This window comes from Salmo trutta, chromosome 29, assembly GCF_901001165.1.
Source record: "Salmo trutta chromosome 29, fSalTru1.1, whole genome shotgun sequence".
Classification (NCBI taxonomy): Eukaryota; Metazoa; Chordata; class Actinopteri; order Salmoniformes; family Salmonidae; genus Salmo; species Salmo trutta.
The window spans coordinates 11,929,471-11,956,767 of NC_042985.1; the positions used below are offsets into that span (position 1 = coordinate 11,929,471).

The 27,297-nt window shown below is 43.0% G+C and overlaps 1 protein-coding gene across 1 annotated transcript; it reads right to left on the reverse strand.

Annotated features, from left to right (window-relative positions):
- Positions 1-1,076: 1,076 nt before the first annotated feature.
- LOC115167489 (keratin-associated protein 4-9-like) lies at positions 1,077-26,126 on the reverse strand. Its single transcript, XM_029721935.1, has 2 exons — positions 25,229-26,126; positions 1,077-1,090 (listed from the first exon to the last, which is right to left on the reverse strand). Exons 1-2 carry the CDS (start codon positions 26,124-26,126, stop codon positions 1,077-1,079), a joined length of 912 nt encoding a protein of 303 aa, XP_029577795.1.
- Between the last annotated feature and the right edge of the window lie 1,171 nt (positions 26,127-27,297).

Below are 27,297 nucleotides of genomic sequence, written 5' to 3' on the forward strand. Positions count from 1 at the left end.
CGTCACAAACAACTGTCAACAACGAGAAAAGTTTTAATACAGCAGAATTTCTTCAGGAAAAGATAGACCCTTAGCTCTTCTTGTCTAATGTTTTAAAGTTTATATAATAGTCATTTAACCAAATTATATGGAATTATACAAAATAAATACTTAAGGAAAGCAGATTTTGTCCTCTGCTGGTGGTCAAGGGAAATGTACACTCAGTTGCTAAGAATGTCCTAATATTGGATTTATGGTATACATTTATTACTATTCATTTGGGATGGCAAGGTATCCTGGTGTACATCTACCTACACAATAGATGACGTGCATATGGGCTTCACTCTTTAGATAAGGTTTGAGGTCTGAAAAACTTTGACAAATGTAAATGATCCCTTTAAAAGGTTTTAACTATGCCTTTTAATCACAAGTCACGCTGAAAAAATTCTAGAAAGTATTCTTACACATCGATCTGAGATTAAACAAACATTATGTATTAATATACCTGTTAGAGTTGGTTTCCCATCATGCACTGCCTTTCGATGATCCATTGTAATCTCTGAGCAAACGTTAAACCATTCAAATAACACCTGCTGGTGTCAGTTGTTGATGCGTGCAAGGGTCCCTGGTTCGAGCCCGGGTTGGGGCGAAGAGAGGGACGGAACCTACACTGTTACACTGGGCTCTTATGAAAGTAACTTAGGCAAATGATCCATCAGGTACTGTATAGCCTCTGTGTCTAAAAAGTAATGTAATACCCTTCTGTACTATCATAGTGAGCAGATTGAGCTTTGAAATAACAAAGAATGCATCCATTTGAAAAATCCAATTGGATTTGAAAGTGAATGGACTGTAGGCATTTTGAATACATTTCCCTTTCTTGTTTCTTCGGGAGCATAGATAGGAAGAATTTGTCATGTGATTGTGCCTGAGGGACAAACCTGTTCACAGTGTGACATAAATGCAATATAAAGCACCTTAGATTACAAATGTGTATGTGAGGTATGATGCCATAACAGGGTGGCTCAGCAAGATAATCTTTCATATTTTATAGTTTGTGTCTTTTAGTGTTTTTCACAGATGTAATCATTTGTAAGCTATCCCAGTCCACCTGAGGGGAACAACAGTAAAGAGGAAAAAGAGGCTTCATGTCTTATACTGATGAGGTAATAGACTACGACTACAGTACACAGTACATAGCTTTAAGATTGGTAGGCAATGAAGGAATGATGATCTTAATGCTAAACATGATCTTTAGGTTTTTGGGAAACTCACCCCTGATCAGTACGAGCCAACATTCTTTTGATTGTGTTTCCTGGTCCGGATCATTATTGTTTTTTAATAAAAGCTAGTTGGTTTTTACTCAGTCACTCCATTCAGAGCTGATATTTTACCTACATATAATATATACCTATATCTACGGCCGAGGTATTCAACCAGGGGTCCACGAAAATATCAATAAAAAAACTAAACATATTTCAATGTTTTTATGAATATCGCTAGTAACAACAAAATAAACACATTTTGACTTGCATACCTACAGTAGAAAATAAGAGAATATCTTCTTTCTCAACTTTATTTCTCAACTCCTAATATTGACCAAATTACACTCGTTGGGCCAATACACTCACTGCAGTATCTAACATAGGCTTTGTAAAAGCACCCGTGAAAAGGCTGCTGGTAAGCTTTCTTGACTTGAACATACATTTTTGCCAACACATTTGTTTAACCAGCTATAACTGCTCTTAGTGGAAATGTGTTTGGAGTTACCTTTCTAGCTAATAGACTATGTTAGAGTTTACACTTCCTCTTCCATTATAACACAGATAGAAGTAGGAGACAGATGTTTCAATGGATGTATAAATCTGAAGCATCCATTTAGAACGTCCACTCACCACCAAATATGGTGATGAGAGGAAGTCCACTGGCGTGAAGTTGGAGATGGAGCTAGATTGAACTTGGCCAATATTCTGCAAATGTTTTCTGCTCCCAAAACTAGAATCTGTTGCGAACAGAGTGCACTATGTTTTGTAGACTTGACCCTTTCTAAATGTTAGAAAAAACATGTTTTGGGAGTGATGTGGCAAATGGAGTTATTGCACATGCACACTTCAGAGAGTAGGCTTTCCCTAATGGTAATATGCAAATACCTGCTAGAACACACCAATAGGATCGCACTAGCTCGTGCTTGGCTCTGCCCACCTCCTTGCTTGTTCACCGGTGGTGTATCTTGGGTTAGTTAGCAGTATCTTTGATTATAATGTGGGGAGATCAAAATAATGGGAAACTATCTACCAAATGTATTCATTCTAAATTGTTAACTACTTCTCCTTGTCATTATCATTCACCTGATGATAATACAAGACGTGAAATTGTTTTGCTAACATAATGATGGCAGTCCCTGGGTTGCCAGTTTGCCTGGGAGGGGTCCCTGGGCAAGAAAAGGTTGAAGAACCCTGCTCTTTTGCTATCAGGGCCATTTTGATGTGCTGTGCTTCTAATCTCTCATGACAATCATTACTTTTACATAAATGTAACTCAAATCTAAATGGTAAATAAAAACACATGACTGACTAATGTCATGTTTGTCTGCCTCGGTTGGGGTCAATTCCTTTTCAATTCAGGAAGTAAACTATAATTTAAATTCCAATTTTCCTTAATGCCTCTCTAGGAGTACGTTTAGAATGGGAATTTCAGTTTACTTCCAGAATTGAAACAGAATTGACTGCAGTTCTGATGTATCCATATCAGTATGAGTGAACAGCAGTGACTACATCCCTTTTCTTTCTGGATGAGGGGGCTACTGAGGAAGCGCTTGGGTGATCTGCCAGACGCCTCATCTGATGTACCGGTGGTGGGCTTCTTCCTCTGTCACTGCTGCTTCTGTGGTCCGTGGCCAGGCCTTTTGGGCTGGCTCACTTTTCTGATTGGCAAGACTATCCATCAGCCACTTCCAGGCCTCCACATGCTGCACAGCACTCTGTGACAGCTAGTTCAGCTGGAGGCACAACTGTCTGTTATACTGTATATGAACGCTTCAGTCTAATGAATGTACCCTTTCTGTGACACCACTGCCACTTTTTTTAAATGTAACCTTTATTTAACTAGGCAATTCAGTTAAGAACAAATTCTTATTTACAATGACAGCCTACCCCGGGCCAAACCCGGGCGACGCTGGGCCAATTGTGCGCCACCCTATGGGACTCACAATCACAGCCGGATGTGATGCAGCCCAGATTCAAACCAGGGACTGCAGTGACACCTCTTGCACTGAGATGCAGTGCCTTAGACCGCTGTGCCACTCGGGAGCCCTGCATTGTATTGTGTGTATTGTATTTAAGTTCTCAAGTTCTTCACTTTATGTCAACTTTTATGACATAACTTTGTTTCTTTCTAACCTGACATACTGTAAGTAGAGCAGATAGTTGCAATCATATTCAATAGTTCTATATACTGTTATTATTGATATATATAGAATAACATATCCTTTCAAGCTCATTGCTCTAATATCTAGTGCTGAGCGAATAACCGAAACGTTGGTTATTTTTCGGTTTATAAACAGCTAATTGACCGGCGTTGGTTCAATTATTTTAATTCCATTTTGTTCCTTTTTTTCTGTGAGCTCATTGCACACGTTACACAGTTTCTCTATGGATAAATCAGATCGAGCCTGAACTGTGTGATGTAGTAGGGAGTTGTAGTTTCCAACAGGCCAATATTCTACATAGTTTAGTGCATAACACGTGGTAATTAACTTCAATTACCATAATCCATTGTGCATCTACTTGTCTGACTGTGTTTCTTTTACGCCTGCTACGGAAGAGACAATAACGCAGCTTTTGCTTCACTAGGTGTCTCTACTACCTGAAAATACATTATCAAAGTGATTGATAGTTGGTATTCAGCAGTCATAAAAGTATGCCTTATTTACTTTGAAGAAATACAACATTTTGTCAGACTACATAGACAGCAGCTCTATAAAGACTTGGAATGAAATCATCAAATAAAACAAATGTAATATACACAGCAACTGAAATATTTTATTAAAGTAAAGTAATGTGAATAAATTATGGTTAATAAGGTATTAGCAGTAATTTGCAGTCACTACCATCATGTTTTTTTTGTGTCAACCAGAAAACCATGATTATTTTTGTATAATCTATTCTAACCGAAACCGAACCCACCTCAAAAAGCACTAATTGCTCACCAATACTAATATCTTAAAAAGTAGGAGATTTATAAACAAGGCTTTACAAACCAAGTAATTTCTCTCAAATATTAAGAACATTACATTTTGGTTGATCCATCTTCAAAAGTGATTGGTTTTAATTCTACTGCTGCTGCTATTCATTGTATCGTCTGACTGAGTTGCTGTATTCTGTTTTTTGACCAATAGAGGGCGCTGTTTGTTTATAAAATAGACCTTAAACCTAAAGGGAAATCCCCAGATGTTCGTGAACTTAGAGAGGAATGATATCATCCTGAGACCCAGCAATTCATTTATGTCCTCTCTAGCGGACATTCGTTGTTGTTCCGCATCTCTAAGGCCATACATGCCACTGTGTTAAATACTGCTGTACCTTTGAGAGGACATTCTGGGCTTTTCAGTGATATCATATGTGTGACCTGGATAATTTTCTCCTCCTGGTTTTTCAAAATGGCTGCCAACACAATTAGCATATTTTATGGTATGAAGAAAGGTGTGTGTTATTGTGTAATTATATTTTTTGTGAGTTTGTTATTAAAATTGCTTTAGTAAGCAATTATCCCAGGAATAGTTTGGTGAATTTTCAGAGCAGTGTAATCTTTTTTTCACATTAAATGAGAGCTAAATAGGGGACAGCAGAGCTAGCAACTATGTTTATGCCTACTGTACCCACAGTTTTCAGATTTACTATCAAACGATTACTTATTTCTACTACGATGCTCATACAATACAAAATAAATAAATATATGTATAAAAAAATCCATCCCAAACAAAAAAAACATTTAAAAATGTATTTTGCTGGGTCTCATCAGGTTAGAAAGATGTCAAATGTTGAGGAAAACTACTTTTGACAAGAAAGGACAAAAAGTGACAAATGAGAGCTACTTATTTGGACAAAACAGTTTTGTCATGCTTTAGGTACATTTAAGTTTTTCCCTGCTTTTGAAAGGAGCTGGCTAGTAGATACCCATAGACTTTCAGCAATTGTGTTAAGCTAACAATGTGCTACCTTCAGCTTCCTTCAAACTGCAGGCAGAGACATAAAAATGCTATCCATTTGTTTGTCTGAGAAGTTAATTAAAATACAAAATCCCAAAATACTGAAGTTACCTTTTAAGAACATAAGAGAATATAACGGGATACAGAATCTATATCACTGACACTGGAGAAATTCGTTTTAGGATTATGCTGTGACTGTGCATGCATGTTTAAAGTTTCCCTTACTGTATTTTAAATAATTTTCTGTATATACCAATTATAATAGGCTCGGCAGAAGTATTGGTCTACCTTTTATTATGTTTTATTTCATTTATTTATGTTAAACTTTAAATTAATGGGAATTGGCAAAGTCCAATTTGTTGCTTTTTTCACTCGCCAAAAGCAAATTAGGACATTTTGGTTTTAATTATGTGATTCACTTTAATCAATGGCCACTTTGTTCTTGTGTTTCTCTCTCTGGGCGCCGTCCGTCCGACTCTATTTCCCACCAGACAGAAAGCTTCTGCAGTCTGAAACGTGAACTGTGGCCCAAATGGCATCCTATTCCCTAGTGCACTAGTTTTGGCCGAGATAAAAGTAGTGCACAATGTACGTAATAGGGTGCCATTTGGAACGTGCAGCCATGGTCTTCCATCAAAGCCAAGTAGAGGAGATTAAACCAGGTCACTAACAACCTCTGGGGCCAGGGGTAATTCCCCAAACCCAGAAATGATTCTAATGTGACTGTAAGACATTACCTCAATACCTGGGTCTACGTGAATAATGCAAGTCATTATAGGAACTCTAATAAACACCTCTCCCTCGATTATAAAGGATTTACTGTCTCTAATTACTTTGGAGGCTTGTTGGACGGGGACTTTATAATGAGGGCTTAGGTTTCTCCTAGTGAATCAGTGGAGAATGATCGATAAAGTGAGTGAATGGAGTAGAGGTGTCTGCGGGCAATTGATTGTTGCGGTTTTACCCCTGTGGTTGGTCCAATGGTATTTCAATACTCTAAATGGCTCCATGTCTAATTTCCTTCAACTGCATTGCTAAGAAGGGACTGGACTGAAATCAAATCAACGGGAAAGAACGGGAGATCTTTTTCCTGAGGAGAGGAGAGATTATCCTTTTTTTATTTAGAAGATCTACATTTATAGGATATAAATTGCATACTCCTTGAGTCCTGTTTCCTCTTCAAAACCCTCTGACCTTCTCCTCCATTGGGTTTTGAGAAGGAGATGAGGAGAGAGAGAGGACGCGAGGAGCATGCAATTGAGAATCTCAGAGTGTGTAGTGAGCAAGTCTTCCAGTTTGGCAGAAAGTCACATGACCTGTCTGTTCTCAGATCAGATTGATATCATGACCTTTGCTCTCTCTATAAGTATCCAATGGGTGCTTATATTTGTCCTATTTCACACATGTGCAAGTGTGTATTAATATGCATGAGGAAATTGGAAATGTGTTTTTTGTAGATCCCAACTCTCCCTTGCCAGGGTTAATGAACTAATGTCAATGTGACTTTATAAATGGGTGAAAGATGGCACAAGCATCTTAGTCAGAAATAACCCATTCAAATGGCCAGTCAGAGCCTTTAATCGTGGAACAAAAGTAAGCAATTATGTTAGTGTGAATTGGTTACATTATCATAGCAACAACATTGTGGTAAATGAATGAAGGTACCGGTAGCAACGGAAAATGAAAACAAGTGTTTCTAATTGGACAACATTAGGTTGTCCCTCCCCTTTTCAGTCTGTTTTCTTCGATTTGGTGCCTAATGAACATGACCCAGTTCAACTGCCTGTCACAGTCTACCTTCAGGGGAAAATAAGTCCAAAGGCAATATCTGAGTAGATGGTGCTTCTTTGAATTTAATCAGAATTACAATGAGTCAGAATGACATTTCCATAAATGCTTGTTATTTTAAGGGATGGGAGGTAAGGTAATTAGTGGGGAATAAAGTTTATATTCATGGTATTACTCAACGCAAACACCTTCAGTGTGATTAGCAATGGAGCTCTCAGGGGAAGTTTCATTACTTAAATGTCAAATGAAACTTGCCGTTAGTCAGTTCCTATGTCTTGGGGTTGGCTAATGTTTGTCCTGATCTACTTACGGCTCACTTGGTTTATAACTAACTCAAACAGGGGTTTGAAGGATTGCTATTATAAAAGTGGGAGGAAATTTTATTTGGAATTGTCTACAATTTTTGTTCTGACAGTTTTACATGGGTGAATACAACCCTGGTTTGTGGGAAACGTTTTAGGGGGTAATCAATGTTTTCCAGACCCTTTCTGCAAGCTGAAGATGTTTTCTGATTAAAGAGGCACAGAAGTGATACTGGGAAGAGCAGTGTGCAGGTTTCTCCTTTTCTTTAAATGATTCCCCCACACTTGCAACAAGCTAACTCAGATGTGATAGTGCTTTTTAGAATTTTGACAGAACTGATTCATCTTGAGGGGTGTTTCTAAAACCAAATAAATGAATTAAGCAGTAAGGCACAAGAGGCAGTGCTATATCATGGATATAGTCATAGGTGAACAGCGTTATTCGGCCTGACGCAAATTGGAGAGCCAGTCAATTAATTTACCTGTGACTCACAGGAGGTTGGTGGCACCTTAATTGGGCAGAACGGGCTTGTGGCAATGACTGGAGCGGAATCAGTGGATTGGTATCAAATACATCCAACACATGGTTTCCGGGTGTTTGGTGACATTCCATTTGCTCCGTTCCAGCCATTATTATGAGCCGTTCTCCCCTCAGCAGCCTCCACTGACTATATTCATGTTAAAGCATGCCTTATTGCTTTTATAAAACGGTTACCAACATATTCAAATAACAATAAATGATATACAGGTAAATGCCCAAATAAAGAAAACACCAACATAAAGTGTCTTATCAGGGCGTTGGGTCACCACAAGCTGCCAGAACAGCTTCAATGCACCTTGGCATAGATTCTACAAGTGTCTGAAACTCTATTGGAAGGATACGACACTATTCTTCCACAAGAAATTCCTTCATTTTGGTGTTTTGTTGATGGTGATGTAAAACGCCTTCTCAGGCACTGATCCAGAATGTCCCATAAGTGTTGAGTTGGGTTGAGATCTGGTGACTGAGACACACACACACCCTTTAAACCCCCTATGTTCCTTTGAGACCCCTCTTTCAAAGTCACTGAGATCTCTTCTAGCCATATCTAAATAATGGCCAACTGGGAATTTTTAAATATTGGCTAAGCATGATGGGATGTTAATTGCTAAAAGGAAAGTTCCACCCAAAAATGATATTTTGGTAATTGTTTCATTAGTCCATTGTTGACATAGTCCCAAAGTGTTTTGCTTGTCAGCACTCAAGTTTCCAAGATAGTTTTTGGGTGGAGTTTTCCTTTAATTAACTCAGGAACCACACCTGTGTTGAAGCACCTTCTTTCAATATACGCTGTATTCCTCATTTATTCAAGTGTTTCCGTTATTTTGTCAGTTACCTGTATTTTCATTGAAAACATTATTTTGATAGTAAATCCATACTATTTTATTCTGTGTGTCTGTGTGTCTGTCTGTGTGTCTGTCTGTGTGTCTGTCTCTGTCTGTCTGTCTGTCTGTCTGTCTGTCTGTCTGTCTGTCTGTCTGTCTGTCTGTCTGTCTGTCTGTCTGTCTGTCTGTCTGTCTGTCTGTCTGTCTGTGTGTGTGTGTGTGTGTGTGTGTGTGTGTGTGTGTGTGTCAGTCTGTGACTGTTTGTCTTCTTAACCACAACACGCTGTGTTTATCATGTTATGATATTTTCTTCCGTGTCACTTCTCCTGTCACATGTGTTTAATGTGCTGTGGAGAGCCCTAACCTTTGAATGTGAAAGGTTATGTGAATTAAAAAAGGTTGCGGTGTGTGGGTGTGCACATGTGTGTGCATGTGTGTTTTGTGTGTCTGTGTGTTTGTGAATGTGTGGGTGTGCGTGTGTGTGCGTGTGTGTGCATGTACAGCATGTGTGTGATTTTGTGTATGTGTGTGTGCATGTACGTACTTCTGCGCAGGCTGCAGCCAAGGGAAGGAGAGGAAGATTTTCACTAATATTACAAAAGTTTAATGTCACACTCAACGCCAAGCACAGGAGGCTCTGAGGGGAGGACGGCTCATTATAATGGCCTGAATGGAACAAATGGGACTAAATTTCCTTTAAGCAATTAACATCCCATAATGCTTAGGTGTGTGTGTGTGTGTGTGTGTGTGTGTGTGTGTGTGTGTGTGTGTGTGTGTGTGTGTGTGTGTTTACTACTGTCCATAGCCACTGGAACTAGGGGTTGTGAGGGTGCTGGAAACCATGTGTTTGACGTATTTGATACTTATTCTGCTCCAGCCATTACCACGAGCCCATCCTCCCCAATTAAGGTGCCACCAACCTCCTGTGACGCCAAGATTTCCATATAGTGCAAATACAGAAATAAGCGTGTTCTTTTTAGGAACAATAATAATAATACCAAGATGTGGAGGCTGACAGAAAGGTTCCGAACATGGAACCCTCAATTACCTCAAGATGACGCACAAGGCCAGTGCTGAGAGACTGCAGGGCCGACAAGGGGAGGTGGTCTGAGTGTACACATGTGCACTGATCCAATGAACCCGGCACTGCTCCGTTTGCCTCAGGGCCGATGAGAGGACAAGGAATGGGTGGATTGAGGTATCTCTCCCGTTTTCTCTCTCGCTGTCCCTCTTTCTGTTTCTCTTTCTCTCTCTCTGTCATGAGTTGCTGCTTGTTTCCTTTTTGCCATTATTAGAAAGAGGCCAGGGAACAACTGTTTAACCCAATTTAACAAGTCTATGTATTCCAACAAGGCAGGCTCTTATGATATGCCATTCCATTCTTGACGACTATTTGACGTGTATTATTCTGAATAATAAAGCATTGTCAAACACACAGCTATAAACACACTTTACCTCCCCACGCATTTAGCATCTCAACAGATGGTGTTTGGCTTTATTAAGCAGGCTTTAAAGATCTCAATGTTATGATTTAATGTCGGTAGCTGTCAAAGCTAAGCATTAATCACAGCCTCCACCCACTCGACTGTGAAAGAGGCCATCTTTTTCTTTCTTTCTGAACTATGCATCAGCACTGAAGACGCAGATAATGTCAAATATACAGAGTGTTTTAACGAGAGAGAGGAGAGAGAGAGAGAATACAGAAAGAGATTACCAGATTTTGACAGGACAGAGAGATGAGAGAGAAATTTAAAGCACAAGAAAAAAAACATCTCCCAAAAGTGAGGAGATTGGTTTTGACAGGAAGACCTTATCAGCAGCCTGAGAACATGAAATGGGTCAGGATTCAAGGCAAAGTTATTTGAGAGAAAAGATAAAAGGGGGAGTTGGAGAAAAATAAGAGAATAATAAACATAGTCGGGGCATGTTACGCAATCTAAAGTTTACCTCCCTCGCTTTCAAGGTCAGTTGTTGCAGAGCGCTGAGGATGTAATTGGATTAGTTCTGATGACGTCTTCTTCATGTTTTCTTTATGTTTTCTTTCTTTTCTACTGAAAAGACGTTTGATGCTTTATATTCAATCATTTGTTTACGTTGAAGTTATTCATATCTTAAAGCCACAATCTATTATATGTTTTCCAGAAAAACAGGAGCCCCCACCCCAAAACGGGAGCCCCCATATTCTTCAGGAATCAATTGGTATATCTTTATGATTAATTGAGATGACCATCGAATATCAGTAACTAATATAGATTGAACATTTAATAACAGAACAATGTTAAAAATGTTGTCACTCGTCAGTAAGGTAATTCAATGCACAACAAGCTAATCAGTCAGCAATAGTGGATGTAATCTTCTTCCCAAATGGCACCATATTACCTTTGTAGTGCACTACTTTTCCCCAGAACCCATATGGCTCTGGCCAAAAGTAGTGAACGATGTAGGGTGCCATTTGAGACACCACCCTTGTCATCATTTGCTGTTCATTAGCTATGTTCCAGTTGTTCATTAGCTATGTTCCAGTTGTTCATTAGCTAGGTTCCAGCTGTTCATTAGCTAGGTTCCAGCTGTTCATTAGCTAGGTTCCAGCTGTTCATTAGCTAGGTTCCAGCTGTTCATTAGCTAGGTTCCAACTGTTCATTAGCTAGGTTCCAGTTGTTCATTAGCTAGGTTCCAGCTGTTCATTAGCTAGGTTCCAACTGTTCATTAGCTAGGTTCCAGCTGTTCATTAGCTATGTTCCAGTTGTTCATTAGCTAGGTTCCAACTGTTCATTAGCTATGTTCCAGCTGTTCATTAGCTATGTTCCAACTGTTCATTAGCTAGGTTCCAGCTGTTCATTAGCTATGTTCCAGTTGTTCATTAGCTAGGTTCCAACTGTTCATTAGCTATGTTCCAACTGTTCATTAGCTATGTTCCAGTTTTTCATTAGATATATTCCAGTTGTTCATTAGCTAGGTTACAACTGTTCATTAGCTAGGTTCCAGCTGTTCATTAGCTAGGTTCCAGCTGTTCATTAGCTAGGTTCCAGCTGTTCATTAGCTAGGTTCCAACTGTTCATTAGCTAGGTTCCAACTGTTCATTAGCTAGGTTCCAGCTGTTCATTAGCTATGTTCCAGTTGTTCATTAGCTAGATTCCAACTGTTCATTAGCTAGGTTCCAGCTGTTCATTAGCTATGTTCCAGTTGTTCATTAGCTAGGTTCCAACTGTTCATTAGCTATGTTCCAGCTGTTCATTAGCTATGTTCCAACTGTTCATTAGCTAGGTTCCAGCTGTTCATTAGCTATGTTCCAGTTGTTCATTAGCTAGGTTCCAACTGTTCATTAGCTATGTTCCAACTGTTCATTAGCTATGTTCCAGTTTTTCATTAGATATATTCCAGTTGTTCATTAGCTAGGTTACAACTGTTCATTAGCTAGGTTCCAGCTGTTCATTAGCTAGGTTCCAGCTGTTCATTAGCTAGGTTCCAGCTGTTCATTAGCTAGGTTCCAACTGTTCATTAGCTAGGTTCCAACTGTTCATTAGCTAGGTTCCAGTTGTTCATTAGCTATGTTCCAACTGTTCATTAGCTAGGTTCCAGCTGTTCATTAGCTATGTTCCAGTTGTTCATTAGCTAGGTTCCAACTGTTCATTAGCTAGGTTCCAGCTGTTCATTAGCTATGTTCCAGTTGTTCATTAGCTAGGTTCCAACTGTTCATTAGCAAGGTTCCAACTGTTCATTAGCTAGGTTCCAGCTGTTCATTAGCTAGGTTCCAGCTGTTCATTAGCTAGGTTCCAGCTGTTCATTAGCTAGGTTCCAGCTGTTCATTAGCTAGGTTCCAGCTGTTCATTAGCTTGGTTCCAGCTGTTCATTAGCTAGGTTGAAAACGTGCACCCAGGGGGCTGTTTAAACTCAACGAGTAGCCATACTGAATACGGCTGCGCAAAATGACTTTCAAAGCTGAAATCTAAATTTAGTTGTCTTCCGTATCCATTCTATTTGAACTACCATTTTATGGAAAAATAAATAAATAATGAAATGTTAATTATATAAAGCAGCCCGTGTAATCATCTGCCAGAGAGTAGGCACAATCGGCCCGAGCCCCAAGTAATACATTTGGGCCAGATAACTCACACCGGAATCGGCATGAGCTCAATCCCTGCATCCTAGCCATAACTAATACTGCCGAAGGCGGGCCAGACTCTGGCCAAATGACGTCGGCCGAGTCTGACTCTCAGCCGGAATCAGCCCAGATCCACTGTGCTAGCTGGGGGTGCCCGGGACCGACTTTGGGAAACCCTGCTCTAGCCAACAGCTAGCAGCTGTTGGCTAGGTATTGCCTACTACATGATTAAATGATTATGGACAAAAGAGCGAGATCATTTTTATATGTCAAATGGCAGCCAAGCACCAAACCCTTTTCCTAACCTTAATCTAATTATCTTAACCTGCTACGTTAATTATCCTAACCTGTTGCTTAATTTCTCCAAACATGCTACGAAATGTCAAATCTGACATTAATTTGACAAAGTTGCATCTCATCGAGCGATGACCATACTTTCCCGAGTCATATTGGGAGGATCACACAACACATCATCGAGTGACTTGAAGTTTACTTGGATATGATGGTTACTATATCAATATTTGCTTGTAAACCCGTTTCCACTGCCATTTCTCGCATAATTTTACAGACAAAAAACAATAAAGATCCCACCTTGTCTAGCCTATTTTGTTTTGTCCACAAGGGAAGGTGACCAACAGATGTCCTGCTTCCATCAGGCCTGTCATGACATTTTTTATCCAACATCATGCAGTGCTGCCAACTCCTCAGTAAGGGAAGTAGCTATTGGCTGTCCTAAAAGTCGCTAGAAGTCGCTAAATGACATCATCACCTAATTTGCATAAATGGCCATGTGCATGTAATTGTGATGGATGCTGTAGGAGAGAGGAATAACATCTTGGGGGAGACAAAAATTGAGTAAAAAAACTACAAATTAACTTTCTTCTGTTGATTCTTGTATTTTTTAATGTCACAATTCCAACCCTCCTCCTTTATCCGGGCTTGGGACCGGCAAAAATGACCCAAAAGAGACACTCTGGCGGAGTTACTTACTTTTTTATTTAATTTTTTATTTTATATAAAAAAAAAAAGTTTAGTTTTCTTAATTTGGTTTGGTTTTTAACCTTATTTTTAACCCTTAGGAGCCTACAACAAGTCACAGTAAAACATGAACATTCTTAACCATAACATTTTTGATTTTTTTTTGTATACAATCTACATTAACAATCTAAATGGACCAAAAAGAGACAATAGAAAAAACTGTCAATGGCAATGTGAGAAAATTATGTTAACTAGTCTGGCTCTAATTCAGGTTAATATTTTTTTTTTCAGCCCCCCCTCCACACACACACAGGCTGTGCTGGCTCATAGAAAGAGTGGGTCATCGTCATTTTGGTCAAGGCTCTCTATGGCAGGTTCAGCAACTGAGGGAGCTGACTTAAATGAGTAAGCAGCTGATGTGCCAAAATGCTGCAAAACATTATCAGGCAGCTGGTGCTCATAGCAAGCCTCACCAGACAGCTTCAGACCATATCGAATGTACAGGATGGAGTTAAGGGTCTGCAAGGACATCCGATTTCTATGTTTGCGTTTTACCATACTCATCTGGCTGAATACTCTCTCGACTTCAGCATTCGAGTGTGGCAAGGACAACACAGACACAGCAGCCATGGCAAGTTCTTGAAACGGGTTGATATCAGCTCCATCCCTGAACTTCCAAATCTCACTCCAGAAGCCCAGTGTGTTTTTTGTCTCATTCCATTTACTAAGATGGATGGCACGCCATTGCTGGACAATCTCGTCTATCTCTGCAGGGGAGTAGCCAAGGAGCTTGGCTATTTTTTCTATTTCTCCAGGGCTCTTATTGTGCTTTAGAGTTTCCTCCACATTGAAAACTGTCATGTACTGCAATGCTTCAATGTTGTCTGGCAGTCTCACCCTCAACTCATTAGTGAGGGAGATGGTGAAGGCTACACACCGCTTTCGGACATTGTTTTCATCCTCAGGCGCAAGGTGGAGCTCAGCTGCCTTTGACTCAAAAAGGTAACCAAGGTACGGTTTGGGACTGATGTATCCATCTATTGGCCCTTTGAGTACATCAACATTTGCCAGTGGATTCAGCACCCTGCTGCTCACAGACTTGATCAGGCTAACCAAGCTGTCAAGTAGCTTAAGAGGATCTACTTGCTCTACCTCAAAAGCCTTGATGGCCAACTGTACCTCACCCAGCACTGACTTCAAAAAAGTCAGATACAATATGTTTTGAGGATCACTGTACATGGAGTATAAAACCTCAGCCATGTAGCAGTGTTCACTGGACTTGGTGACTGCGAAATGCAGCCTAAGTTCCTCCCACTGGTCCAAAATGCGTGAAACCGCAGGTTCAATGGAGAGTCAACGTGTGGCACAGACCTTGGTTATCTGTAAAGGTTTCTCCCCACAGTTGATGGTCTCATATATGGCCTTGTAGGCCTCCCTGCACTTTGGAGACACTGAAAACCAGTTATAAAAGTCTCTCGTACCAAGTACTCCACACTACGGGAGATGGTGTCATTGGAAGCAGGACTTACAACAAGCTGCAGAGAGTGGAACACACAATGAATAAGAACCAGATATTTGAGGCTATACTACTCCTTCAGCACTTTATGGACCCCATTGTTAATCCCCATCATAACAGAGGCATTGTCGGATGGGGCCACAGTGTCTTCTGATCCCTCCTGTCTCAGCCTCCAGTATTTATGCTGCAGTAGTTTATGTGCCGGGGGGCTAGGGTCAGTCTGTTACATCTGGAGTATTCTCTTGTCTTATCCGGTGTCCTGTGTGAATTTAAATATGCTCTCTCTAATTCTCTCTTTCTCTCTTTCTTTCTTTCTCTCGGAGGACCTGAGCCCTAGGGCCATGCCTCGGGACTACCTGGCATGATGACTCCTTGCTGTCCCCAGTCCACCTGGTCATGCTGCTGCTCCAGTTTCAACTGTTCTGCCTGCGGCTACGGAACCCTGACCTGTTCACCGGACGTGCTTGTTGCACCCTCGACAACTACAATGATTATTATTATTTGACCATGCTGGTCATTTATGAACATTTTAACATCTTGACCATGTTCTGTTATAATATCCACCCGGCACAGCCAGAAGAGGACTGGCCACCCCTCATAGCCTGGTTCCTCTCTAGGTTTCTTCCTAGGTTTTTGGCCTTTCTAGGGAGTTTTTCCTAGGGAGTTTTTCCTAGCCACCGTGCTTCTTTCACATGCATTGCTTGCTGTTTGGGGTTTTAGGCTGGGTTTCTGTACAGCACTTTGAGATTTCAGCTGATATACGAAGGGCTATATAAATAAATTTGATTTGATTTGATTTGATTGTCAGTCCCTATCCCCAGGTGTTTTAACCTAAATCCAACTTTTAACCTAAATCCAATGACATGGTGATTTTATTTTATTCACATTAGTTGACAACTCAACGAAATGTAAATAAAAACTAGACCTAGAACTGACGTCTGTGCCCAGTTGGACTGGCGTGCAGGCTTTTGTTCCAACCCAACTATGATGAACAGTTGATAAGATGAACAAGCACGCATCCATCTACTCTACATCACTGGTCACCAACCCAAGAGAGCAAGGTGTGCAAGCTTTTGTTTCAGCCCAGATAATACAACTAATCACAATTTTGATTAGCAGTTAATAAGATGAACAAGATGTTTTTATACCCAAAAACCTTTCCTAAAAGAGTTAACCCCCTCAAGTCGATGTACGCACCCCCGCGGAAATCTAATTAGCATAATACAAAAATCCCCATAAAAATCTGTCAGTTTAAACTAGACATACAGTATCTGTTTTTTTTGTGTTGGATGCATCTCAATCCACCGCATCCGCCTATGTCGCACTTCTGCATCTGTGGTGAAAGTTGACTGTGCTAGAGCGGAGTTTGTCAAACCATGAGACATCCCGAAAATTGGTCTTCTCATAAAATCATCTGTAGAATTCGAACAGTTTGGCCTACAACTATTATGGAAAGATGAGACTCATGAACACGATGGTGTTCTCAGTTTTACTCTACAACCTCCACAAGCGTCTTGGGACTCGTCTGAAGTCGGTACAGATGATCTGCCAACTTCTGTCTGTAGGGTCCCAACAGTTTGGACTACACACTAATATGACCCTTCTGTGGAAATGTGAAACTCTCACGAACATATAGAGCAGTCATTCACAGGGAGGGGGGGAGAGAGGGGGAGAGAAAGGGGGAGAGAAATAGAGAGGGAGAGCGAGAGAGAAAAAGATAGAGGGAAAGGGGATACCTAGTCAAATGCATAGAACTGAAATGTGTCTTCCACATTTAACCAAACTCGGAATCAAAGAGGTGTGGAGGGCTGCCTTAATCAACATCCACGTCATCACAAAGAAGAGGAGATCCCGAGACCATTCCACTGCAGCAGTCACAGAAACTATACACTGCTTTGTTTTCTATGTGTAGAGAGTGAGAGAAAGCAAGAGAAAGTGAGAGAGACAGAGAGAGAGAGAGAGAGAGAGACAGAGAGTCATAATCCGTGTATGTAGGTGGCAGGGAAGTCAGGCGCAGGAGAAACCAAAGTGGTTAAAAAAAATGGAGTATTTATTAAAAGAACTAACTCCAAAACCAACGTAGAAAAATAATTTGGGTAAACAATAACCCGTCACACATCGATACATCAACAACACGTACATAACAAACAATCACCGATAAGGATATGAGGGTTAAATACACAACATGTAATTACTGGGATAGGAAACAGGTGTGTAAGGAGACCAGACAAAACTAATGGAAAATGAAAAACTGATCAATGGTGGCTAGAAGACCGGTGACGTCGATCGCCGAGCACCACCCGAACAAGGAGGGGCATCAACTTCGGTAGAAGTCGTGACAGAGAAAGACAGAGAGAGAGAGAGAGAGAGAGAGACAGACAGACAGAGAGACAGAGAGAGGGGGATGATCCTTAAAGCACTGTCTAAATCACAGCTCAAACTGGCACTAAGACAATAGGGCAGTTACTCCTATGAGTCATTCATTCAGAGCACAATAGACATGACAATCACTCAGGAAATAATACACACAGACACCAGGCAGTAGTTATTGCAGATGTCTGAGTAATTTGCCATCCCATTCTGGAAAAGGAAATTGTTGGCTGTCTATGTGAACATGCCAACATAGTCGTCATTAGTGCATATATCTGCACTAATCTATCTGCACTACATCCGGCACTGACAGAGATGGCCGCCTCGCTTCACGTTCTTAGGAAACTATGCAGTATTTTGGTCTTTTATGTATTATTTCTTACACTGTTACCCCAGAAAATCGTAAGTCTTATTACATACAGCCGGGAGGAACTATTGGATATAAGAGCAGCGTCAACTTACCAACATAATGACCAGGAATACGACTTTCTCGAAGAGGATCCTCTGTTTGGTCCACCACCCAGGACAATGGATCGGATCCCAGCCGGCGACCCAAAACAACGGCGCCGCAGAAGGGGCAGATGGAGCGGTCTTCTGGTCAGGCTCCATAGACAGGCACATCGCTCACCTCTCCCGAGTATACTACTTGCCAATGTAGAGTCTCTTGACAAAAAGGTAGATGAAATCCGAGCAAGGGTTGCCTTCCAGAGAGACATCAGAGATTGCAACATTCTCTACTTCACGGAAACATGGCTCACTCAGGATACGTTGTCAGAGTCGGTACAGCCACCTGGTTTCTTCACGCATCGCGCCGACAGAAACAAACATCTCTCTGGTAAGAAGAAGGGTGGGGGTGTTTGCCTTATGATTAACGAGTCGTGGTGTGATCATAACAACATACAGGAACTCAAGTCCCTTTGTTCACCTGACCTAGAATTCCTTACAATCAAATGCCGACCGCATTATCTACCAAGAGAATTCTCTTTGATTATAATCACAGTCGTGTATATCCCCCCACAAGCAGACACCTCGACTGCCCTGAAAGAACTTAATTGGACTCTATGTAAACTGGAAACCACATATCCTGAGACTGCATTCATTGTAGCTGGGGACTTTAACAAGGCTAATCTGAAAACAAAGCTCCTTAAATTTTATCAGCAAATCAAATGTGCGACCCGGGCTGGCAAAATCCTGGATCATTGTTACTCTAACTTCCGCGACGCATACAAAGCCCTCCCTCGCCCTCCTTTTGGCAAATCTGACCACGACTGAATTTTGTTGCTCCCAGCCTATAGACAGAAACTAAAACAGGAAATGCCCGTGCTCAGGTCTGTTCAATGCTGGTCCGACCAATCTGATTCCATGCTTCAAGATTGCTTCGATCACGTCGACTGGGATATGTTCCGGATAGCGTCGAACAACATTGATGTATACGCTGATTTGATGAGCGAGTTTGTTAGCAAGTGCATCGGTGATGTTGTACCCTCAGCGACTATTAAAACCTTCCCCAACCAGAAACCGTGGATTGATGGCAGCATTCGTGCAAAACTGAAACCGCGAACCACTGCTTTTAATCAGGGCAAGGCGACCGGAAACATGACCAAATACAAACAGTGTAGCTATTCCCTCCGCAAGGCAATCAAACAAGCTAAGCGTCAGTATAGAGACAAAGTAGAGTCACAATTCAACAGCTCAGACACGAGAAGTATGTGGCAGGGTCTACAGTCAATCACGGACTACAAAAAGAAAACCAGCCCCGTCATGGACCCCGATGTCTTGCTCCCAGACATACTAAACAGCTTCTTTGCTCGCATTGAGGACAATACAGTGCCACCGACACGACCCGCTACCAAAACCTGCGGACTCTCCTTCACCACAGCCAACGTGAGTAAAACATTTAAACGTGTTAACCCTCGCAAGACTGCCGGCCCAGACGGCATCCCTAGCCGCGTCCTAAAAGCATGCGCAGACCAGCTGGCTGGTGTGTTTACGGACATATTCAATCAATCCCTATCCCAGTCTGCTGTTCCCACATGCTTCAAGAGGACCACCATTGTTCCTGTTCCCAAGAAAGCTAAGGTAACTGAGCTAGATGACTATTGCCCGTAGCACTCACTTCCGTCATCATGAAGTGCTTTGAGAGACTTGTCAAGGATCATATCACCTCCACCCTACCTGACACCCTAGACCCACTCCAATTTGTTTACCGCCCCAATAGGTCCACAGACGACGCAATCGCAATCACACTGCACACTGACCTAACCCATCTGGACAACAGGAATACCTATGTAAGAATGCTGTTCATCGACTACAGCTCAGCATTTAACACCATAGTACCCTCCAAACTCGTCATTAAGCTCGAGACCCTGGGTCTCGACCCCGCCCTGTGCAACTGGATCCTGGACTTTCTGACGGGACGCCCCCAGGTGGTGAGGGTAGGAAACAACATCTCCACCCCGCTGATCACTGGGGCCCCACAAGAGTACGTTCTCAGCCCTCTCCTGTACTCCCTGTTCACCCATGACTGCGTGGCCATGCACGCCTCCAACTGCGTGGCCACTCACGCCTCCAAACTTTTACAGATGCACAATCGAGAGCATCTTGTCGCCCACAACCGTAAGGCTCTCCAGAGGGTAGTGAGGTCTGCACAACGCATCACCGGGGGAAAACGACATGCCCTCCAGAACACCTACACCACCCAATGTCACAGGAAGGCCAAAAAGATCATCAAGGACAACAACCACCCAAGCCACTGCCTGTTCACCCCGCTATCATCCAGAAGGCGAGGTCAGTACAGGTGCATCAAAGCTGGGACCAAGAGACTGAAAAACAGCTTCTATCTCAAGGCCATCAGACTGTTTAACAGCCATCACTAACATTGAGTGGCTGCTGCCAGCATACTGACTCAAATCTCTAGCCACTTCATGATTAAAAATTGGATGTAATAAATGTATCACTAGTCACTTTAAACAATGTCACTTCATATAATGTTTACATACCCTACATTACTGATCTCATATGTACACTGCTCAAAAAAATAAAGGGACACTAAAATAACACATCCTAGATCTGAATGAATGAAATAATCTTATTTAATACTTTTTTCTTTACATAGTTGAATGTGCTGACAACAAAATCACACAAAAATAATCAATGGAAATCCAATTTATCAACCCATGGAGGTCTGGATTTGGAGTCACACTCAAAATTAAAGTGGAAAACCACACTACAGGCTGATCCAACTTTGATGTAATGTCCTTAAAACAAGTCAAAATGAGGCTCAGTAGTGTGTGTGGCCTCCACGTGCCTGTATGACCTCCCTACAACGCCTGGGCATGCTCCTGATGAGGTGGCGGATGGTCTCCTGAGGGATCTCCTCCCAGACCTGGACTAAAGCATCCGCCAACTCCTGGACAGTCTGTGGTGCAACGTGGCGTTGGTGGATGGAGCGAGACATGATGTCCCAGATGTACTCAATTGGATTCAGGTCTGGGGAACGGGCGGGCCAGTCCATAGCATCAATGCCTTCCTCTTGCAGGAACTGCTGACACACTCCAGCCACATGAGGTCTAGCATTGTCTTGCATTAGGAGGAACCCAGGGCCAACCACACCAGCATATGGTCTCACAAGGGGTCTGAGGATCTCATCTCAGTACCTAATAGCAGTCAGGCTACCTCTGGCGAGCACATGGAGGGCTGTGCGGCCCCCCAAAGAAATGCCACCCCACACCATGACTGACCCACCGCCAAACCGGTCATGCTGGAGGATGTTGCAGGCAGCAGAACGTTCTCCACGGCGTCTCCGGACTCTGTCACATCTGTCACGTGCTCAGTGTGAACCTGCTTTCATCTGTGAAGAGCACAGGGCGCCAGTGGCGAATTTGCCAATCTTGGTGTTCTCTGGCAAATGCCAAACGTCCTGCACGGTGTTGGGCTGTAAGCACAACCCCCACCTGTGGACGTCGGGCCCTCATACCACCCTCATGGAGTCTGTTTCTGACCGTTTGAGCAGACACATGCACATTTGTGGCCTGCTGGAGGTCATTTTGCAGGGCTCTGGCAGTGCTCCTCCTGCTCCTCCTTGCACAAAGACGGAGGTAGCGGTCCTGCTGCTGGGTTGTTGCCCTCCTACGGCCTCCTCCATGTCTGCTGATGTACTGGCCTGTCTCCTGGTAGCGCCTCCATGCTCTGGACACTACGCTGACAGACACAGCAAACCTTCTTGCCACAGCTCGCATTGATGTGCCATCCTGGATGAGCTGCACTACCTGAGCCACTTGTGTGGGTTGTAGACTCCGTCTCATGCTACCACTAGAGTGAAAGCACCGCCAGCATTCAAAAGTGACCAAAACATCAGCCAGGAAGCATAGGAACTGAGAAGTGGTCTGTGGTCCACCTGCAGAACCACTCCTTTATTGGGGGTGTCTTGCTAATTGCCTATAATTTACACCTGTTGTCTATTCCATTTGCACAACAGCATGTGAAATGTATTGTCAATCAGTGTTGCTTCCTAAGTGGACAGTTTGATTTCACAGAAGTGTGATTGACTTGGAGTTACATTGTGTTGTTTAAGTCTTCCCTTTATTTTTTTGAGCAGTGAATATACTGTACTCTATACCATCTACTGCATCTTGCCTATGCCGTTCGGCCATCGCTCATCCCTATATTTATATGTACATATTCTTATTCATTCCTTTACACTTGTGTGTATAAGGTAGTTGTTGTGAAATTGTTAGACTACTTGTTAGATATTACTGCACGGTCGGAACTAGAAGCACAAGAATTTCACTACACTCGCATTAACGTCTGCTAACCATTTGTATGTGATCAATAAAATGTGATTTGATTTGATTTGGATATGGCTTCTCTTGTCTCACTTGCTATCTACCAATTAGCTGTTGATACCACACAGCTGGTATCAACACAAAACCTGTGTGTGTGTGTGTGTGTGTGTGTGTGTGTGTGTGTGTGTGTGTGTGTGTGTGTGTGTGTGTGTGTTGATTGGCACTCTGCTTGACAACAAAACCCTTAAAGAAATCTCCACACTTCCTGTTATAGGCCTGTAGACATTAAAATTGGCGAGAGAGAGAGGACGGGAGAGAGAAAGGTAGGGAGAGAGAAAGGAGAGAGCGCGCGAGAGAGAAAGAGAGACAGACAGAATGACAGACGAGGAGAGAGAGACGAGGAGAGAAAAGACAGCCAGAGACAGAGAGAGATAGAGAGGAAGAGAAAAAGTTAAGATCACAGAAACAGAACAATTGATTGACCCTAGGAGCAGCTTCACCTTGCCCTCGTGTTCTCCTCCTCCTCCTCCCTCTCTTACATCAGGGTCCACAAAAAGCATGTTGTGGCAGTGATGGGCCCTGTACTAACGAGGCACGTAGGTGACAGTGGCATTGGCCAGCTGTAATTATAGCACTGGACAAAGATCACTCCTCCTCTCTTGATGATAAGAGTAATTTTGTTTCTCTCTCCACATCTCCCCTTCTTTTTCTCCCTCCCTCCTTTCTCCACCTTTCTCCTTCCTCTCTCCACCTCTCTCCATCCTTCATCTTTCCACTCTCCTTCCTATCTCCGCCTGTTCTCTCACAAAGAGCTATATACTGTATGTCTCAGGATTTTTCCCTTGTCTGTCCTCAAATCAAATCAAATTTATGCCGAATACAACTGGTGTAGACTTTACCATGAAACACTTGCTTACGAGCCCTTCCCAATAATACAGAGATTTAAAATTTATAATAATACAAATAAAATAGTAACACACGAGGAATAAAATCAAATAAAGAATGGAGCTATATACAGAAAGTACCATTACCAGATCAATGTGGAGCTATATACAGGAAGTACCAGTACCAGATCAATGTGAGGCTATATACAGGGAGTACCAGATCAATGTGGAGCTATATACAGGGAGTACCAGTACCAGATCAATGTGGAGCTATATACAGGAAGTACCAGTACCAGATCAATGTGAAGCTATATACAGGAAGTACCAGATCAGTGTGGATGTCAAGGCTTTGGGTAACTGGTGAAAAGGAGTCAGGCGCAGGAGAGTTGAGTGGACAAGGTATTTAATACACGAAAAACCACCAGTATAGAAACAATACAACGGTGCGTGAAATATACCGGTACCACGAATAAACGGGCGTAAATACAAAACCCGGCAACAAAATACCAGCCGTCAGATACAGCCATCAACATAGAACAAACACACACACAAACATGGGGGAAACCAGAGGGTTAAATAATGAACATGTAATGGGGGAATTGAAACCAGGTGTGTAAAAACCAAAGACAAAACAAATGGAAAATGAAAAGTGGATTGGTGATAGCTAGAAGGCCGGTGACGTCGACCGCCGAACGCCGCTCGAACAAGGAGAGGAGCTGACTCCGGCGGAAGTCGTGACAGTGGAGCTATACACAGGAAGTACCAGATCAATGTGAAGCTATATACAGGAAGCACCAGTACCAGCTCAATGTGCAGCTACATACAGGAAGTACCAGATCAATGTGCAGCTATATACAGGGAGTACAAGTACCAGATAAATGTGAAGCTATATACAGGGAGTACCAGTACCAGATCAATGTGGAGCTATATACAGGGAGTACCAGTACCAGATCAATGTGGAGCTGCATTCAGGGAGAACCAGGACCAAATTAATGTGGAGCTATATACAGGAAGTACCAATACCATATCAATGTGCAGCTATATACAGGGAGTACCAGATCAATGTGGAGCTATATACAGGGTGTACCAGTACCAGATCAATGTGAAGCTATATACAGGGAGTACCAGTACCAGATCAATGTGGAGCTATATACAGGAAGTACTAGTACCAGATCAATGTGGAGCTATATACAGGGAGTACCAGTACCAGATCAATGTGGAGTTATATACAGGAAGTACTAGTACCAGATCAATGTGGAGCTATATACAGGGATTACCCGTACCAGATCAATGTGCAGCTATATATAGGGAGTACCAGATCAATGTGCAGCTATATATAGGGAGTACCAGATCAATGTGCAGCTATATACAGGCAGTACCAGTACCAGATCAATGTGCAGCTATATATAGGGAGTACCAGATCAATGTGCAGCTATATATAGGGAGTACCAGATCAATGTGCAGCTATATATAGGGAGTACCAGATCAATGTGCAGCTATATACAGGGATTACCAGTACCAGATCAATGTGGAGCTATATACAGGGAGTACCTGTACCAGATCAATGTGCAGAGGTACAAGGTATTTGAGGTAGATATGTACATGAAGGCAGGGTAAGGTGACTAGGCATCAGGATAGATAATAATAAGAGTAAAATAACGAACAGAGTAGCAGCAGGAAATGATGAGTGTAAGTGTGTGTGTGCATGTGAATGTGTGTAGGTTTTGAGGGGGAGTGTGTATATGGTGTGTATACAGTTTAGTGTAGTGAGTGTGCGTAGGGTCAGTGCAGATAGGGTCAATGCAGATAGGGTCAGTGCAGATAGGGTCAGTGCAGATAGGGTCCGTGCAGATAGGGTCCGTGCAGATAGGGTCCGTGCAGATAGGGTCCGTGCAGATAGGGTCAGTGCAGATAGGGTCAGTGCAGATAGGGTCAATGCAGATAGGGTCAGTGCAGATAGGGTCAGTGCAGATAGGGTCCGTGCAGATAGGGTCAGTGCAGATAGGGTCCGTGCAGATAGGGTCCGTGCAGATAGGGTCCGTGCAGATAGGGTCAGTGCAGATAGGGTCAGTGCAGATAGGGTCCGTGCAGATAGGGTCCGTGCAGATAGGGTCCGTGCAGACAGGGTCCGTGCAGACAGGGTCCGTGCAGACAGGGTCCGTGCAGACAGGGTCCGTGCAGATAGGGTCCATGCAGACAGGGTCCATGCAGATAGAGTCCATGCAGACAGGGTCCATGCAGACAGGGTCCATGCAGACAGGGTCCTTGCAGATAGAGTCCATGCAGATAGGGTCCATGCAGACAGGGTCCATGCAGACAGGGTCCATGCAGATAGGGTCCATGCAGACAGGGTCCATGCAGATAGGGTCCATGCAGATAGGGTCCACGCAGATAGGGTCCACGCAGGTAGAGTCCACGCAGGTAGGGTCCACGCAGGTAGGGTCCACGCAGGTAGGGTCCACGCAGACAGGGTCCACGCAGACAGGGTCCACGCAGACAGGGTCCACGCAGACAGGGTCCTTGCAGACAGGGTCCACGCAGACAGGGTCCACGCAGACAGGGTCCACGCAGATAGGGTCCACGCAGATAGGGTCCACGCAGATAGGGTCCACGCAGACAGGGTCCACGCAGACAGGGTCCATGCAGTCAGGGTCCTTGCAGATAGAGCCCACGCAGACAGGGTCCACGCAGACAGGGTCCTTGCAGACAGGGTCCACGCAGACAGGGTCCACGCAGACAGGGTCCACGCAGATAGGGTCCACGCAGATAGGGTCCACGCAGATAGGGTCCACGCAGACAGGGTCCACGCAGACAGGGTCCATGCAGTCAGGGTCCTTGCAGATAGAGCCCATGCAGACAGGGTCCTTGCAGATAGAGTCCACTCCATAACCGCTCCTATCCTCATCTCCTCTCCTTGATTGCTCTTATCTGAAAGGACTGACCAGGTGTAAGCCAGCCTAATGATGAGCAGCCACCATATTGTTTTCACCTGCCAAGTATTTTACAATCAGTGCAGATGAAGGAGAGGAGATGAGAGTAGATGGAGAAGAGATGAGGATAGAGCAGATTTGACTTGTTGGTGCAGGTAATCACCGCTTCATCACAGCAAAGCTCAAGAGGTGCCACAGAAATAGACAGGAAGGTTAGAGAGGAGACAGTCTAACTTTCTTACATATTGAAAGTCTACTTTTCCCAGAGCTTTCCAAACAAGTTTTAACTTTGGCTACATCACACTCAATTGACTACCAACCCTGCTTGTAGCTGCCATATACTACATAAAACTAAACTGAACTAAAAACTCAACTCACAGATCAGAGACGAATTGGACACCGGCATCAGCTGTTGGGGATCCAGATAAAAAAGACTGTGTGTGTGTGTGTGTGTGTGTGTGTTAGCATACAGTGAACCTTCTCAAGAAAGACGTGAGTCGCAAGTCCAAGTTTATGCCAACAAAAGGCAAGATTTCTAGCGTTGTTCCAACTCCCTCTGCAATGACGCAGCAGCTGGGTGCAGAGCAGGATGCTGTCTTCTTGGCCTGCGTCCCAAATGGCACCCTATTCCCTATACTGTATATATAGTGCTCTACTTTTCAGCAAAGCCCTATAGGAAATAGGCTGCCAGTTGGGATTCAGCCATCTTCTTTGTGTTCATTTGAGCCCAGATCTTATGATTGCCCTCTACTGTGAGAGAGTAAACAACATTTAAATATCTGAGGGGAGAAGGACGTAATCATCCACTCCCACGTAGAATCAATGGCAGCATCGCAAAGTCCTTTTTGGCTTGATAATTAGACCCTACTGAAACACACACACAAACATGCACGCACACACACACACCAAGCACACACACAGGGGAGAAAGGCTACAAAGGGAGGATTTGGAGTCTCGATAAGACAAACACCAGCAGAAGAAGGATCTTATTAGGGAGAAAGGAGGAAGATGGGATGAAGAGAGGAGGAAGAGGGGAGGAAGAGGGAGGAAGAGGGGAAGAAGAGGGGAGGAAGGTGGAAGAAAGAGGGGAGGA

Coding starts and splice junctions, on each gene's coding strand:
- LOC115167489 (XM_029721935.1), bottom strand. CDS start 26,126: ATGGGCTCTATCTGCAAGGACCCTGACTGCATGGACCCTGTCTGCGTG.